This window comes from Haliotis rubra, unplaced genomic scaffold, assembly GCF_003918875.1.
Source record: "Haliotis rubra isolate DU_JTF1 unplaced genomic scaffold, ASM391887v1 Scf62, whole genome shotgun sequence".
NCBI lineage: Eukaryota > Metazoa > Mollusca > Gastropoda > Lepetellida > Haliotidae > Haliotis > Haliotis rubra.
This window is the reverse complement of record NW_025767324.1, coordinates 459,694-477,394: the sequence shown is the minus strand read 5'-3', so window position 1 is coordinate 477,394 and position 17,701 is coordinate 459,694. Positions and strand designations below refer to the sequence as shown.

Genomic DNA, 17,701 nt, shown 5'->3' with positions numbered 1-17,701 from the left:
CTCCGCACTCAGCAATATTCCAGCTATATGGCGGTGGTCTGTAAATAATCAAGTCTCGACCAGACAATCCAGTGATCAACAGCATGAGCATCGATCTGTGCAATTGGGAACTGATGACATGCATCAACCAAGTCAGTGAGCCTGACCACCCGATTTCCATGGAAACTGAGAAAAATGAAAAATGCCAAAAATCTATAAATAGCAAAAGGCACCACTTTGGGACCTATCTCATATATCTGCCAAGTTCTGATGAAAGATATTGAATGGTTTTCGAGTTGTGCTCCAGAAACGAAACCCACCCCTTAGTTTTGAGACTAAGTCCGCATTGTTTCCAGGGAAAATAAAAATGCCAAAAATCTGTAAATAGCAAAAGGCACCACTTTGGGATCTGCCTCATATATCTGCCAAGTTTTGCTGAAAGAGTGCATCAAGTAGTGCTACAATTCTGGGGACAGTGGGGTAGCCTAATGGTTAGAGCATTTACTCGTCACGCTGAAGGCCCAGGTTCAAATCCTCAGGTTCCTCAAATGGGTACAATGTATGAATCCATTTCTGATGTTCCCCGCCGTGACATTGCTGGAATATTGCTAAAAGTGGCGTAAAACCACACCCACTCACTACAATTCTGGGTACAGATCAGCACTGACAGATATACACAACTCACAACCCACTGCAGCACCCCGAAGCCACTGGTTCCCTGTACCAAACAGAAATATATTTAATCATAAACAGAAATATTTATGAATATTTGAGACAAACCTCAAGATCCACCTCCTCAGCAGACAGTTGTTTGATCTCCTGCTCAATCTCCTGAACAAACTTTTTCTCCTGATGTTGTCGTGAGAACAGCAGCATGTCCCTAGGTTCTGTGTACTGGTCTGGTCGGAGCAGGTGCTGGCAATATGAACAAACAAGAATCAGATCAACTGGTGACATGTTGAAATTATTGCCTGCCAATCAAAACAAGGAAAATATTTTCTTTACAATGTTTAGAGAAAGGGACAAGTAGCGTTGATACCTTTCTGTACTGTATAATAGAGATTTATAATAGAACAGTGCATTTATAAACTGGATTGGTTGGTTGGTTGGTTGTTTAATGCCGCACTCAGCAATATTGCAGCTATATGGCGGCAGTCTGTAGACAATCAAGTCTGGACCAGACAATCCAGTGATCAACATCATAATCATCAATCTATGCACTTGGGATAACCGATGACATGTGTCAACCAAGTGAGCGAGCCTGACCACCCGATCCCGTTAGTCACCTCTTACGATAAGCCAGGGGTAGAAATAACTTTAAAATTGCTAGAGTACACCGGTACAGTGGCACATGTAAAATCACTTGCCCTGATAATTTTTCCCCTATACCGGCTGATTTTCTTGTTGATTTTTTAAATAAACAACATAATTAACATTGGAAAGTCAACTGGACATTGGTACAGCGTGATATACAAATTTCCTTGCCCGACTGGGAAAAACACTGGACTCGGACGTCGGGCAATGGGTTATTTCCATCCCTGTAAGCATGGGTTACTGAAGACCAATTCTAACCTGTATCTTCATGGGTCTTCTAAACTAAATATTTTACCATCCAGAGTATTATACCCAGCATACACACCTTCCTGTACTGAGTGGCCAGCATGTAGTTGTCTCCCCCGTACAGACTGCCCATAGTCACCATGTTGTCCACCAGGTTTATGAGTGGCTTGTACACCTCAAGCTGAACACAACACATCACCACCGTCACATATGATACAGGTTACATTAAACACATTATAAACTGACAAGGGAAACATTTTGTAGTATTAGTGTGCTTTATCATTAGTGTTAATCAACAAAGAGTTACTTCAATTAGGTCATATTGACCTGCTTACAGAATTCTTCTCCATAAAACTAGAGTACAACAAGGAAATTGAAATCTGAAAACATGTTATTGAAATCATATCTTGGAATATTTTCATCAGGTGAAATAAAATTGGAAAACAGCAAGTTTTTTGTTAATGAAATTAGTTTTAAATTCAACGGGAAGCACAAATAGTCTTGCAGATCAATGACACAGTAATTGTTTCATATTTTTCCTGTCTGTATAATAGTCTGCTGGTGACTGTCCTGCTGGTGCCGCACCTTGTTCTCTAGTTCCTCCAGCTGGGTCTTGTAGTCCTTGTACATCTGGTGATCCTGCTCCATTTCATGGTCAAGTTCACCATCCGAGTTGGAACGCCTGCAAACACAAAAACATTATTATCTGGTAAATAAAAATACAGGCATTACTGCCCAATTAATATCACTGAGCATTCAAACAAGTTGACGTTCCTGCCCAATGAATAGATAAGAGTGTATTTAAACAAGAAGGCAGTTTTGTTATTCGACAGCTCACTGTACATTTACACAATTATAAAGATGTTACAGCTCATTTAACAGACAAATGTGCAGATATTCCTCATTCATATTGTATGACGCTGTTATCTGGCACTGTGCTGGTGTATATCACAACATATCACCCTATTTGGGTACTCACTGCCTCTTATACTCGCGCTCACTGAGACGCCGCTCCTGCAGTCTCTGGCGGTAGAAGTCCTTGGCCTTCTCCAGGGCGGACTGGTTCCTCCGCAGCTGGATTAGCAGCAGCACCAGCTCATCATGCTGAAAAACATCAAAGAGCATAATAATAATTCCAACATAATGAGGAAGAGTGAGTGAGTGAGATGTTTTGGACGTTTTGGGCAATACTCCAATAATATCATAGTTGGGAACACCAGAAATTGGCTTCACACATTGCACCCATTTTGGGAATTGAACCTTCCTATTCAGCATGATTTCAGAATGCTATGACCACTAGCCTGCCTGCCTACCTGCTCATCACAATATGGCTGATACAATGGTGACTGGACACAAAACTTCAACTCAACTAGTCTGCCTCGCAGCTCTAGTGATGATTATGTGTGATTCATAAAAGACAAGGCTATACATCACAGAGGATTATCACCACAGTGCATAACAAAAATATTCTTGTCAGTTCAGTTGTACTGTCATCTCACAGGGCACTATTTGTATCTTACAATTTCCTTCACAAAGATCACAACTGTACTTACAGTTTTGCCAATCAGGTCCCCAGCAGATATGCTCATCCTGACACGGCTGCCATTAATGGGGTATTTCTTGTTGAGATTCTTTATTTCCCTAGTGGTCTGGAAAAAAGTGTCAGCAATTAAAAGAGGAAAAGAGCAAGATCTAATTATCCTCAACAGACAAAATTCAGACCCACCATTTGATATGATCCATGACCAAACCACAGCTTAACCACCCAATCAACATAAGCCCTACTTAACCATCATTAGTACCACTCACCAAACAACTGTACCAAGCATTATCTCTTATCAGTTTCTTCCACACAGATAGAATACACACACTTGACACATACCTAACATCAGTACCACCCACCCAGAATCAGTATCATCTTACTCTACATCAGACCCAACGACCTTAACATTAGACCACCCTTACTTGCAACCTGAAGCCCTACCTTTACAATGAACTGATGATTCACCTGAAGAAGGGGCAAGAATTAGCTCTGAAATGTCGTATTCCATAAAACGTGGAATGTATTGATCTACAATGCCCTTCTGGTCTTCACCAGGCCCCATCCCACCTCTATATAAGCCCACCTCTACATAAGCCCAACTCCTTCCTAACTAGACCCAGCTGGTAAATCTACATAGCCTCCCCTTCATCATAACCCTCAACCCTTGCCCCTACATCTTCACCAGACCCACTAATATCTCTAACATCAGCCCCAACCATCAACTTCTCAGCCTCACAAGACCCCTCTACTTCTGAAGCAGCCCTTTTCACCAGAACTACATCATCTCTGCATCAGCCCCACCCCTACTTCTCATCCCCCCCACCCCTCCTCACCAGCCCCAAACCCTCCATCAGCCTCACCCCAACTTCTAGATCAGACCCTCCTTCTACTTCATCCCAACTTACAACCCCAAATCTTAATCCCCAAAAAGCCCCATCCCAAATTAAGATCCACCCCACACCCTCATCCTCAAAAGCCTCATCCCAACTTAGAAGACCCCAAAACCTCATCTTCAAAAGACACATCCCAACTTAAGATCCACCCCACACCCTCCTCCTCAAAAGCCTCATCCCAACTTAAGATCCACCCCAAACCCTCATCCTCAAAAGCCACATCCCAACTGAAGATCTCCCCGATACCCTCCCTCCTCCTCAAAAGCCAAATCCCAACTTAAGATCCACCCCAAACCCTCCTCCTCAAAAGCCAAATCCCAACTTAAGATCTCCCCGATACCATCCCTCCTCCTCAAAAGCCAAATCCCAACTTAAGATCCACCCACACCCTCCTCCTCAAAAGCCCATCCTAACTAAAGATCCATGCACACCCCTCCTCAAAAGCCACATCCCAACTTAAGATCCACCCCACACCCCTCATCCTCAAAAAGCCTCTCATCCCAACTTAAGATCCACCCACCCCTCCTCCTCAAAAGCCCATCCCAACTTAAGATCCACCCCACACACCCTCCCTCAAAAGCCACATCCCAACTTAAGATCCACCCCAAACCCTCCTCTTCAAAAAAGCCCCATCCCAACTTAAGATCCACCCACACCCTCCTCCTCAAAAGCCATCCTCACTAAAGATCCACCCCACACCCCTCCTCAAAAGCCACATCCCAACTTCAGATCCACCCCAAACCCTCCTCCTCAAAAGCCACATCCCAACTTCAGATCCACCCCAAACCCTCCTCCTCAAAAGCCCTATCCCAATTTAAGATCCACCCCAAACCCTCCTCCTCAACAGCCCCATCCCAACTTAAGATCCACCTGACACCCTCGTCAACAGCCCCATCCCAACTTATAAGATCCACCCGACACCCTCCTCTTCACCAGATTCACCCTCGAAATGAGTAACCCCCTCACTGCCTCGCCCTCAACCTCAAAATTAGTAACCCCTCCTCACCAGCACATCTCTGTCGGACATGTTGGGGTCCTCCTTCACTGTGGACATGGTTCTGGGTAGTTTCTTCTTCTGTGGTCTGGCATATGTCTCCTCCCTGGGACCTGGAACAGGATTCCTCACACTCACAATCATGTTCAGTCATTGAACACTAATTCTAAGAGGAATACACAGAGGTAACAGTGTGGATATACTGTAAATCATGAAATTAATGCGTCACGAAATTAATGCGAGCTCAGGAATCTGTGTTGATGATAAAATGTGACACCCTGAATCTTTGGTGTTGTTCTTTTTCTTTTCACACTTGTTATTTACCAAATAACCTGAATTGAGCTTGTTAAGCAGTGAATGGAAATGAGCTGACGATGTTTTGATTACGCTGCCATGTTTGATCACGTGATTGCTTGCTACTACTTGTCTTATGACAACATGTATAAACGTAATCCGACTTGAAAGACATAAGTCATCTACCAAGGTACAACAAACAATTGGCTGACGAATGTCCGGTCTGGCTGATGTGCTTGAGTGACTTTAAACAATGACCAGTGATTGTAACCAGTGATAATTACATGTGGCTTGAGATACCTGTAATGAGGAAGTGACCTGTATTGGTGTAATGTGTAGTGTCAACATATTTACGTTTTCTGTCTTTTATTAAGTTCTCCAAAGTAGACATGGTCAGACTGAATGCGTCATTATAATAATGCGAGAAGAGTACAGACGCATTTTTCGCATTAATAAAATGCTTGCATTAATTTCATGATTTACAGTAAAGCTTTGGCTTTCTTTAGCATAGTACATCATACCCAGATAAATATACAAAGCTGTTTAAAAACAATCTACTTTACACTTAGTCAAATGATAACACCTGAATGTGCCTAAAAGCAAGTTAATTTGTAATTGCTTCTAATGGTATTCCATTTATATCTTGGTGTGTCAGTTTAATATTGCTGGAGGGAGTGATGCAGGCCCCAGATATGCTGATAAGCCTAGAAACTTGATCATGATTAACCAGGATTCTGGCACATCCAAGGGATGCAACTCTGCACAGTAAACTGTGGTGCCTTAGATGCCAGAGCCACCCATGCCTCCAAAAGCAATATATGTGATGCATGAGCAATAGTATAAACTCAATCCAACACACAATGAACCCGTTCATGACATAACTATTCTATGTTTTTTGGTCAGCTCTTCGCACAAACATTAGTGAGTGAGCGAGTTTGGCTTTATGCGTCTTTTAGCAATATTCCAACAATATCATGGCAGGGGACACCAGAAATGGGCTTCACACATTGCACCCAGGTAGGGAATTGAACCGGGTGTTCGGCGTGACGAGTGAACAATTTAAACCACTAGGATACCCCACCTCCCCCACAGACTTTAGGGAACTATTGTGCCTTGAAAAGTTTGTTCAAGTTTAGACATAGATTCCTTTATAGGTGATACTTTAACCATGGTATAGAGCTTGCAGCAAGCGCTAGTGATGTGCCCTGTGACATAGACGGTCATGAAGCTTGCTATTACACTGAGACAAGCTCGCTACAAGTGAGAACTATTGGCAAACAGCTATTACCCATCACCAATCATCAGTTGTTGTCAAGATTAAATGCAACATAATATAACACAGATATCATTTTGTTAATGATCAAGAGTTAAAAAATATATTCAGACTCTCAAGAAAGCTTTTGTTATACAGATATGTAAAATTCCAAACATGCCCCAGTAATAAAATCCACTTAAACTATTTGTTCGTAAACAAATTAGAAGTTTAAAAATAAAATTTTAACAGTGTAAAGCCTCTTGAAGGTAGAAACAAGAAAAACATACTTAGTTAATATCAATATCACAGCTGAAAGAAAATGGTCATAAATACTACAATATATCAGCTTCAAAGTTTTGCTACTGCAATATGTGTAACAAACTTGTGTGAGTTTGGAAACGGTGCCTCATGCATGATCGGGTGCATTATTAGTTGCAGTCAACTGACTGGCCATGCACACCAGGAATGAGGTTAGCTGAACTGTATAATGGCAAACATCAGGGCTAGGAACTGTTAGAACAGAGCTGAACTTGTCATTAGAGTCAGTGGTGGTACAGATCTGAAATGTGCCCAGTAGGGAACACTAGAGTACCTGTCCATTTGTCCTGAATATAACTTTTGCCGATCTCTCTTGCAATTTCTCTTGTCATTTGAATGTAATTTCCATCATGATCCTCAGCTTCATTCTGTCCTGTATCTACTGGACTTGGGTCACAGTTTGACCTCAAGTCATTGCTAGACTGAAATGGGGAGTTCGTCTTGGGTTTCTGTTCCAGAGTTGAGTTATCTCCCTTGATACTGCTCGTGCAGGACGACGGAGGACGGAATGCTGATCCTCGTTCGTACAAGTCTTCTGGTTCGTCAAGGTTCTTAACATATGAGCCACCAGGACTATATACTATTGGGCTGGGTATTCTATATTCTGTGTCTGAGTAAATTGGCTCTTCCTGCTTGTTGGTATCCTTTGGTTGAACAGGAGGTTGAATTGTGTCCAAACCTTTCCTTGCTGATCAAAAATTTAGGGTTTAAGTATTTTGAATTGGATGACATTTTAAAGTCTTCTACAAGATGAGCTGATAAGGAACACCTACATTTAGTATCAACAACTATAATACACACATATTAAACTATGGTCAAGAGAGTTGAGTTAAAGAGACTTGTGACAATGGTTACCAAGAGACTTGTGACAATGGCTACCAAGAGCCTGAAGGACAAATCAAACAACATCTATCAGACAGACAGAAATGACAGAACGACAAACATATCTTACAGTGGTGAACACTAGAAACCTTGCTCAGATTAAAAAAATAAAATGAGTGAGTTTAGTTTTACGCAGCCTTTAGCATTATTCTAGCAATATCACAGTGGGGGACACCATAAATGGGCTTCACACATTGTAGCCATGTGGGGAATCAATAAAAAATAAAGGACATAAACACATTAAGAAAGGACACTTTAAGGTTCCTACCAGCTGTAAGGTCTCGTTGACTCTGCCGCAACTGCTGAACTCGTTCATATGCACTTCTCAGTTCCTGTGCCCCTCTTCCACCTTGGGGTTGACCTTCACCTCTGTCGACTTCTTCAGCTTGCTTCCGAGGTTCAATTCTGCCATAACCAACTGGGATCTCATACCTGTTTGACATCGTTGACTGATGCTCATCTGGGCCTTGTCCCATACCATCTCGCTCTTGAATGACCTCCCTTGGATCACGTGGCTAAATAACGAAGTTCAAAACATCAAACTATTATTCAAAGCATCACAGAACAGAGACATAAAAAATACACATTGTGAAAATATGAATATGAATAGTCTTGACTGATTATTATTTTGACTATGTCCATACTCTTACCTGTTGTGAAGGTTCAACATTCCTTGGGGATGGGTACTGGAAGTAGGGTGACTCCTGCCTTCTGCGTGATTCATTCTCAACAGATACAACTAAATCATATGATGTTCGGGGTGTCTTTGTCTTGGCAAGCTCTCTGGCCATTTCCTTGCGTATCTCAGTGGGATAGGGAGGTCTGCCTGGAGACACATCACTGCCTTGAACTTGAGGGTCTGCGGACAAGTTCACATAGGTTGGTGGGATGTCTACAGTGAGGCCTGGGTGCCTCCTTGGGGATTCTGAGCCATGTGGGGATCCTTCACTGGTATAGCCACCATAACTCACGTCATGTGGCCCAGAGAGATTGTTGCCAGATGGTGATCGGTGGAAAGATCCATCTCTATAATCTGATGGGGGCTGGTCCATAGCTCTTGATGATCTCTCTCCAGGATAACCATTAGCATTTGGGTAATCAGATGCTCGGGAAGACCTGTCACCATGGTAACCATTATCATTAGGGTAATCAGAAGCTCGGGAAGACCGGTCACCACGGTGACCATCATGTTCAGGATAGTCTGATGCTCTGGAAGCTCTGTCTCCATGGGTATTGCCCATGCCTGAGAACTCAGATGCTCTGGATAATCTGTCCCGTTGGGGCCCATTATCACCAGGTTGCATTTGGCGAAGCTCTGTTTGTTGGTAGTTTTGATCTGGATACAAAGCTCTCTGACTTCCATGATCATCTTGAGAAATCCTTGGATCTCTGAAACCATGATCTTCATTCTCTGCTGGATATCTATCTTGACTGTAAGAAGCTCTGGAATAGGAATCTCTCTGTAAATCTCTGTCATTTGGAGTACCTTGGTAACTCCATCTTTCTGCAGGATTGCCTCGAGAATCCACATCTCTTGTGTCTTGGCCATAACGGTTACCACTGTGTGGATCTTCTTGGTCTCTGCTGCCATACCTTTGATGGTCAGGTTCTTGTGGGTGGCCAAATCTTGGATCTCTTTCTTGCCCATATGACTCAGGTGGACCTTGCGAGTCTCTCTGGTCATAGGGAACAAATCCATGTGACCCTGACCTTTGCATGTCATGTATGCGAGCATATGGATCTTCCCCTTCCAAATGAGGTTCTTGCAATTCTGTCCTAGAGTAACTTCCCTGTGGATCTGTAAAACTATGTCTTGGATCACTCATACTGCCTCTGTTTTGACTTAAGCTCCTATCCCTTTCCTCAGCCATGCGATTATTCTCAATGTTTTCCCTATTGTATGGATCATTAACATTGTATCTGCCCTCAACACTAGCTCTCGACACTGTCGACATACTGTTTCGGTCATGATGTCTCATCATGTTAGGGTCACTGGCTCTTGACAAACTGTTCCGATCACTCATACGAGAAATACTATTTCGATCATTCATGCGGGACATACTATTTCGATCATTCATGCTGGACATACTATTTCGATCATTGTTACGAGACATACTATTTTGATCATTGTTGTGGGACATACTGTTACGATCACTTTGCCTTGCATAGCTATCCCTCTCCTGGGGCCTGGACAAGCTATGCCTCTCATAGGGCCTAGATAAGCTATCTCTTTCATGAGGTCTGGAAAGACTATCCCTGTCATGAGGCCTTGACATGCTATCCCTCTCATAGGGCCTAGATAAGCTATCTCTTTCATGAGGTCTGGAAAGACTATCTCTCTCATGAGGCCTTGACATGCTATCCCTCTCATAGGGCCTAGATAAGCTATCTCTTTCATGAGGTCTGGAAAGACTATCCCTCTCATGAGGCCTTAACATGCTATCCCTCTCATAGGGCCTAGATAAGCTATCTCTTTCATGAGGTCTGGAAAGACTATCCCTCTCATGAGGCCTTAACATGCTATCCCTCTCATAGGGTCTCGAATAGCTATCCCTCTCATAAGGCTGTGATAAGCTGTCCCTTTCATGATTCCTTGATAAACTATCCCTCTCATATGGCCTTGAATTGTTGTCCTTCATATGAGGCCTGGATAAGCTGTCCTGCTGGTATGGCCGTGACATACTGTTTCTATCACTATTCCTTGACATACTATTCCTGTCATGAGCATCGCCCAACCCATCAGGATGATGATGGCCATGTTCTGGGCCAAAGTCATCAGGATGTGACCTAAAGTCTCTTGAGTCACTATTTGAAGGATGTTCCACCATACTTCCAGCGTGACTACTCCGGTTACTTGGAGGGTACCCAGATCTGGGATCCCTGGGGTCGTGATGCTCCTGGTAGCGACCATCTTCTCTCATGCGGTCTTCATAAGGGCCTCTCTCATCGGTTTCTGGGTACTCTTGTCTGAACTGTCTTTGGTCTGGAGGCTCCAGGTCCTCCTCATGATGCATCTTGCGGTAACTCCCAGGGTCCTTCCACGACCTCTGTAGCTCTGGGTTCTGGGGGTAATCTGCTTCTTCATCATCACCCCGTGATTGGGACCGATGGCGAGGGCCACCAACACGGTTGTTATTCGTCTCTCTAACAAACCTAGAGGAAAACAAATTACAAATAATGAAGAAAGACAGAATAGAAATTAGCTTTTGTACATTAACAATTTAACTAACCAAATGGAATACAGATTACAACACATGAAGAAAGAAAACAAGAGTCATCAGAAGATGACATATCCCCCCGGCCCCCACATATTTGAAAGAACAAATCATCTGACAGTTACTTAAAGTCCAGCTTGATGTTTTTTTAGACTAAGTCCAAAACATTTCCATGGAAACAATGAAAAATATAAATGCCAAAAATGTGTAAATAGCAAAAGGCCCCACTTCAAGATCAGTCTCATATATCTGCCAAGTTCTGTTGAAAGATATTGAACGGTTTTCGAGTTGTGCTCCGGAAACGAAGCCCACCCCTCCCTTTTGAGACTAAGTCCGAAACGTTTCCATGGAAACCAAGAAAAACATAAATTACAAAAACCTGCAAATAGCAAAAGGCACCACTTCAAGATCTGACTCACATATCTGTCAAGTTTTGCTGAAAGATGTTAAGAAGTTTTTGAGTTATGCTCCGGAAACGAAACCCACCCCTCCCTTTTGAGACTAAGTCCAAATCGTTTCCATGGAAACCGAGAAAATAATAAATCACAAAAATATGCAAATAGCAAAAGGCACCACTTTGGGATCTGCCTCACATATCTGCCAAGTTTTGCTTAAGGATATTAAAAGGGTTTTCCAGTTGTGCTCCGGAAACGAAACCCACCCCTCACTTTTTGGACTAAGTCCGAATCATTTCCATGGAAACCGGGAAAAATAAAAATGACAAAAATCTGTAAATAGCAAAAGGCACCACCTGAGGTTCTGTTTGATATATCTACCAATTTTTGTTGAAAAATATTGAACGGTTTTTGAGTTATGCTCTGGAAACAAAATGATTACGGAAGGATATGCCGAGGGGATAAAAATGAAGTTGCTTAGACTGATGCTCATGATTTCAACCACTGGATATTCTGTTTGAGACTTGGCATTTGCAGACCTCATTGTATGTAACATGCTGAATATGGTGTTAAAAAACAAAGAAACAAACAAATATACAAAGCATGTGGTTGCACAAACAATTCAGCAATCATAGAAACACGTACCCCTGCTGGCCCTTCATCATGGCGGCCTGGGTCAGCAGAGCTAGCCACCGGTCAAGGTCACCTTGGTTATCAGTGGCAAAGTACAGGGTCTTTGTGTTTTCATGCTCCAGCTGTGAGAGAAACAAATGAAAGCAATTCATTAACTATTTCCCTCATAGATTGTCCTGTAAAGAAGCATTACTAATTGTTCGACATTTTCTGAAATTATTTTCAGAAGAAAACTATATACACAGATCAAAGTTTGAATTAATAATAACAATTCATGTGAGTGAGTGAATATAGTTTTACACCGCTTTTAGCAATATTCCAGCAATATCACGGCGGGGGACACTAGAAATGGGCTTCACACATTGTACCCATGTGGGGAATCGATCCTGGGTCTTTGGCGTGATGAGTGGACGCTTAAACCACTCAGTTACCCTACAGCCCCTCTCTCATGTCAGGTGAGATTACATTTGATGTATTCATGAACCAATAAAGAAAAACACCATGTTTTGCAAAATGAACAAATGGTTGCTAAGAGGTATTTGTGCTATGAGACCTGAGAGACTGAGTTGTCTCTTCTCACCTTGAAGCCAAAGTCTCTGTACACCTGGTCTGCGGTAGTGATGATGTTGATCCTGTAGCTGGGTAGCAGCACCGACGTCACCACACTTGTCTCATCCCCATCTGTAAAGTATGACAGATAGGATATGACAACTAGCCACTCTCTGTCATCTGTTCTTGTTTCAAGGAACATTTTGTGAGGAGGTGAGGTGAAATTGGGTTCATCGTCGTGCTTGAGAATATTTCGCTCATATGACGACGTGCATGCGTGTGTATGTGTATGTGTGGCTGCTTGTACTAGCCCAGACTGAAGCTGGTTTTATAGTGCTAGCCCACTGAGATACCATGCTGCAGTGAAGCATGAATACCCCACTCAGACACATAATACTGACTCCGAGCCAACCAGTCCTTGTTGTACCCATTAATGCCAAGCGCCAGGCAGGGACCAACAAGTACCATATTTTAACGTCATTTGGTATGACGCGGTCGGGGATCGAACCCGTGACCTTCCGCTCTCCTGGCGGACGCCCTAACCACTACACCATGGAGGCGGTCTTTTGTGAGGAAAGAATGAATTAATGCAGGGCTTAGAACGTTTACGATTTTGATGAAACCCGTAAGCATGGACCTACCAATCCTAGAAACATAACTGGCCAAAATCATTTTCCTCCTCACTGAAATGGCTTTTATTTCTTAGAAAAGATGCTATTTCCTCTACTCACCTTTGTAGACAAAAAGTGCAAAGTCAGCAATAACACACCACCTTTTCTTCCATGTCTTGCCGATGGCACCACTTTCCTACAATAGAAATATTCATCAAGAAAAATCAGAATATGTCAGACAGTCAACATGTAATAAAGAAAAACATTGTGGCCATTGAATACTGTGTTAGAAGCTCTAAAGAGTGGAAGTTGAAAAAAACCCAACACAAATGTACATACGATGATCATCTTATGACATGGTTTAAGCCACTTGTAATGATGTACAGCTATAAGAGAAAGATCTACACAAAGATCATAGTGAGTGAGTGAGTGAGTGAGTGAGTGAGTGAGTGAGTGAGTGAGTGAGTGAGTGAGTGAGTGAGTGAGTGAGTGAGTGAGTGAGTGAGTGAGTGAGTGAGTTTCAGCAATATTCACGGCGGGGGACACCAGAAATGGGCTTCACCCATTGAGCCCATGTAATAGTACCTGGGTCCTTGGCGTAACAAGCCAACACTTTAACCACTAGGCTACCCCACACCACCCCCTTAAAGGTTCTGAATATCCTGCCTAGTAACTAAATTAGTTGAAGCTAAGACAACAAAACTGTGCCTGATTTTTCAAAATTTCAGATAAAAAAATCATACAACTAAATATATTAAAGGGACTCCTTGAATATAGAGTGCACAACTCAACAACTCTCCACGGAGAATGAGGACTTCACTTACAAATCTGTACAGCCAGCCCTTCCTCATAACTGTAGATGCAGGATTTCGCTTGGCAGATGGAGCTTTGATACTTCTGAAAAAGAAGCAAAAATACTGAATATATACTGATTGTATATTGAAATAATGCCAAGTTTTAATCAGTTTACCATATATTTGCTTTCAGTGATTGAGTTTTAACATAACTTTCAGCAGATGTGGGTTTAAAATCAGTTACCTTTTAAGGACATTTCAGGCTTTTAAGCCTTAATGTTCTAGGATGCTGACTATCAACCAAAATGTTGTGGCATTGTGACAAAATGTCCGTAACTACAAGTCAATAATATGTAAATATTGAATTGCTTGCTTGTTGTCCAATGCAGCAATATTCAAGCTTCAAAGGTGTCCAGGAAATAAGTCATGAGCAGTTAATCCAGTGATGGACATGGTGAACAATGATCCACAATGCCCGGGTACAAAGATCAATTTCAGAATCTATCCATCAAGTCTGACCGTCCCATCCCTCTGGTCACCTCTTATGGCCATCATGGGCTATCCTAAGAATCTTCTTAGCACTACGACCATCGTAAGTCTTATACTTAGGCCCAGACTAATGACAGTCGTAGCGCTCTGATTGCTTCCTTAAATGAGCCCTAGACCCTCTCATACCCCATTCATAGGACCACGATAAAGTATAGTGATATGATAGGTCGTAATGATTCAAATGCTATGTGGATTGGGACCTGGGTGACCTCATCAAACGTAGTTGGAATTTTTTTGTTTTACGCCACACTTAGCAATATTTCAGCTATTTAGCAGTGGTCTGTTAATAATCCAGTCTAGACCAGACAATCCAGTGATTACCATCATGAGCATCGATCTACACAAATGTCAACCAAGTCAGCGGGCCTGACCACCCGATCCCATTTAGTTGCCTCTAACAACAAGCATGGGTTGCTGAAGACCAATTCTAACCCAGATCTTCACGGGTGTCATCAAAACCTAGAATCTCCATTTGGGATATATGTAAACATGACACAGAAGACTAATGATAATACATGTGACATTGAGCAGAACCAATACTGAACAACAAACTTAAACATCCGTTAAACTAAAATGTTAGCAATAATAGTCACGAAGCAGCAATAATCCTTCCACAATGATGCTTGTGTTAACATGCTGTAATACACATCAGAAAATGTGGTTGTCAGATAGAGTTTCCGTCTTTGTAAGGTGGGGCTGATAAAGATTACTGTCAGGTTGGCAGAGAAGTTGGTCTGGGGACGTACAGGCTAGGACTTAATACGATGAATACGGCATATGAAATGCTGACATATCATTTCAGCCAGACATGCCAAACAAACCACAAGACGGCTGATAAATCTATGAGAATTATGAGAACAAATATACCCATTTAATCGTTTTTACCCTTCTGTTGATGTAGGGTATAATACAATCATATCACATAAAACTTATCATCAATACAAGTTCTTAACTTTATTTCCACAGTGATATTGCTGGAATATTGCTAAAAGCGGCGTAAAACCTAACTTACTCACTCTTACGTCTTTTATTACCCTTCTATTGATGTGGGGTATAATACAATCGTATCATACAAAACTTATCATTTACACAACTTCCTGGTAATAGATTTGTATGAAAGTAAGTAAGTTATTTCATTGTTTATTTGGTATTTTACAGGAACTTTTGCCAAAACATTCCACTATATAGTTGGTCGGAAAAAGAATATAGATAAAATTTCAACTTCCTGATTAGTATTGCTACAATTGAATGAAACCAAAGGAGCTTTGAACATGGTATGATACAAAAATAACTGATTGCGTTTTTGGTCAGAATTCATCACATTATATTATTGGGTATGTCTTAACTAAATGACCAGTAAATCGCAGGGAAACGTGTGCACAGCTGATTGCTATTTCTGGCTCTGTATACAAGACAAATACACACGGTAATCTTAATCCCTGCATATAATACAATACCTAGCATTAGAACAAAAAAGGTAAATAATCGTGTCTAGTGATATTTAATTGCAAATTTAACATCTTCACTGACAAAGTGGTTTTCTATTGTTCATTCACGCAAAGTGATATAATGTTGTTTTTCTACTACCAGGAAAAAAAGTTTGACGAAAGTGTAACCTGTATCAGGGCTGAGACAGGTAACCCGGATACCCAGGACAGGTGGGTAATGAGTTGGACCCGGGTACCCGTCTCAATACATGTGATTATTAGATTAAATAATGTAATGTTACTCTTTCATGATTAACAGGTTGTATTGTCTTTGAAGATTTAGACATAATTTATAGTCACCTGTTTTGAATATAATACATGGTTAAGATATTGAAAAACTCGAAATTTTAGCCTCTGAGCTGAAAAATATATTGCCATTTCTTACAAATGTGATGTCAATAATTAACATAACAGGAATCAGGGTAGGGTAGAGTAATAGGAGGTGGGGAACCTGGTGTAACAGGCCAAACTTTCCCCCTGGCCAAATCTTCCCCGGGGAAAGTTTGTCCTAGGCCAAACTTTCCCCACCCTTGAATCAACTTTAAAGGCTACTTCTTTCCCAACATTGTTCTTATATCAAAAGGGTGAGATTCTGGCCCAGCTAGGCTATTTCTTCCCCAACCTTGTTTTCATGTTATGTTCGTCTTGAGTGAGTGAGGGAGCGAGTTTAGTTTTACGCCGCACTCAGCAATATTCCAGCTATATGGCAGCGGTCTGTAAATAATCGAGTCTCGACCAGACAATCCACTGATCAACAGCATGAGCATCGATCTGCGCAATTGGGAACCGATGACATATGTCAACCAAGTCAGCGAGTCTGACCACCCGATCCCGTTAGTCGCCTCTTACGACAAGCATGGGTTACTGAAGGCCAATATTCTAACCCAGACCTTCACGGGTATGTTTGTCTTGAAAAGTCAGAAACGAAAACAAGACATAGCTGTTCACGTGAAAACATTGATAAGATAAGATAAAGTGAATAATGTTCCATTACAACAAACATTACATAATACACAGCATGATAAAAGAGCAAGCAACCTGTGTATATTACATCTTATTTACCCATCAAATGTGCAACTGAATGTTTACACCTCATGGTGACATGATTTGAACAGATGAAGAACTAATGCAATGTGTCTTCATCTAAGTAATGGTGGCAGGAGCAGGATGGATTTAGAGATATATGCCGTTCAAACATGTATGCATTCAAATCACTACACCCAAGTCAGAGGCAAGAATGGACTAATTGGCAAAATAACATTACCAAAATTTAAGTCAAAACTACAGACAGACAGACAGGTTTATTTCGTAAATATGGCCATGAGGCCAATAGTACAAAATGACAACTTAGATTAAATTTTTTCAGAGCGCATGGACAGGATTTTGTTTACAAAAATTGCTAGACGGAGTATTATATTATGGTTCTTAGTATTTAGAAGATGTACAAATTTTTGTTTATTTGGGTTCATAATATAGATACTTGGTATGTAGTGGGTTCTTAAAGCTGCATAAAAAGGAATTTTTATTAACACATGATACTCATCTTCTGGTACACATTTACAATAATCGCACATAGCTACACTAATGTCATTGTCTTTAGATCTTCTATACGAAACTATTTTCAAATCGATGGAGCCGCATCTTAATTTTGTTAAGACTCTGCACAGATGTAACGAAGAGAGAGCAATCAAGTACAATTCCGGAACAATATCAGATTTAAAGGCAGAATACATATGTCATGATTTTGAGT

The 17,701-nt window shown here is 41.5% G+C and overlaps 1 protein-coding gene across 2 annotated transcripts in view; it reads right to left on the bottom strand.

The window, feature by feature from the left end:
* Nucleotides 1-17,701, bottom strand: part of LOC124256185 (zinc finger CCCH domain-containing protein 13-like) — an 84,116-nt gene that overhangs the window by 20,740 nt on the left and 45,675 nt on the right. The window contains exons 6-18 of one of the 2 annotated variants that reach the window (XM_046690148.1): nt 13,946-14,018; nt 13,242-13,317; nt 12,542-12,642; nt 11,974-12,083; nt 8,369-10,871; nt 7,987-8,233; nt 7,111-7,524; nt 4,982-5,082; nt 3,093-3,188; nt 2,519-2,643; nt 2,125-2,221; nt 1,619-1,720; nt 760-894 (exon numbers count right to left, since the gene is read on the bottom strand). In XM_046690148.1, coding sequence (XP_046546104.1) covers nt 760-894; nt 1,619-1,720; nt 2,125-2,221; nt 2,519-2,643; nt 3,093-3,188; nt 4,982-5,082; nt 7,111-7,524; nt 7,987-8,233; nt 8,369-10,871; nt 11,974-12,083; nt 12,542-12,642; nt 13,242-13,317; nt 13,946-14,018 — 4,180 coding nt within the window. The remainder of the gene's footprint in view (nt 1-759; nt 895-1,618; nt 1,721-2,124; nt 2,222-2,518; nt 2,644-3,092; nt 3,189-4,981; nt 5,083-7,110; nt 7,525-7,986; nt 8,234-8,368; nt 10,872-11,973; nt 12,084-12,541; nt 12,643-13,241; nt 13,318-13,945; nt 14,019-17,701) is intronic. The other variant, XM_046690149.1, reaches the window with a different exon arrangement.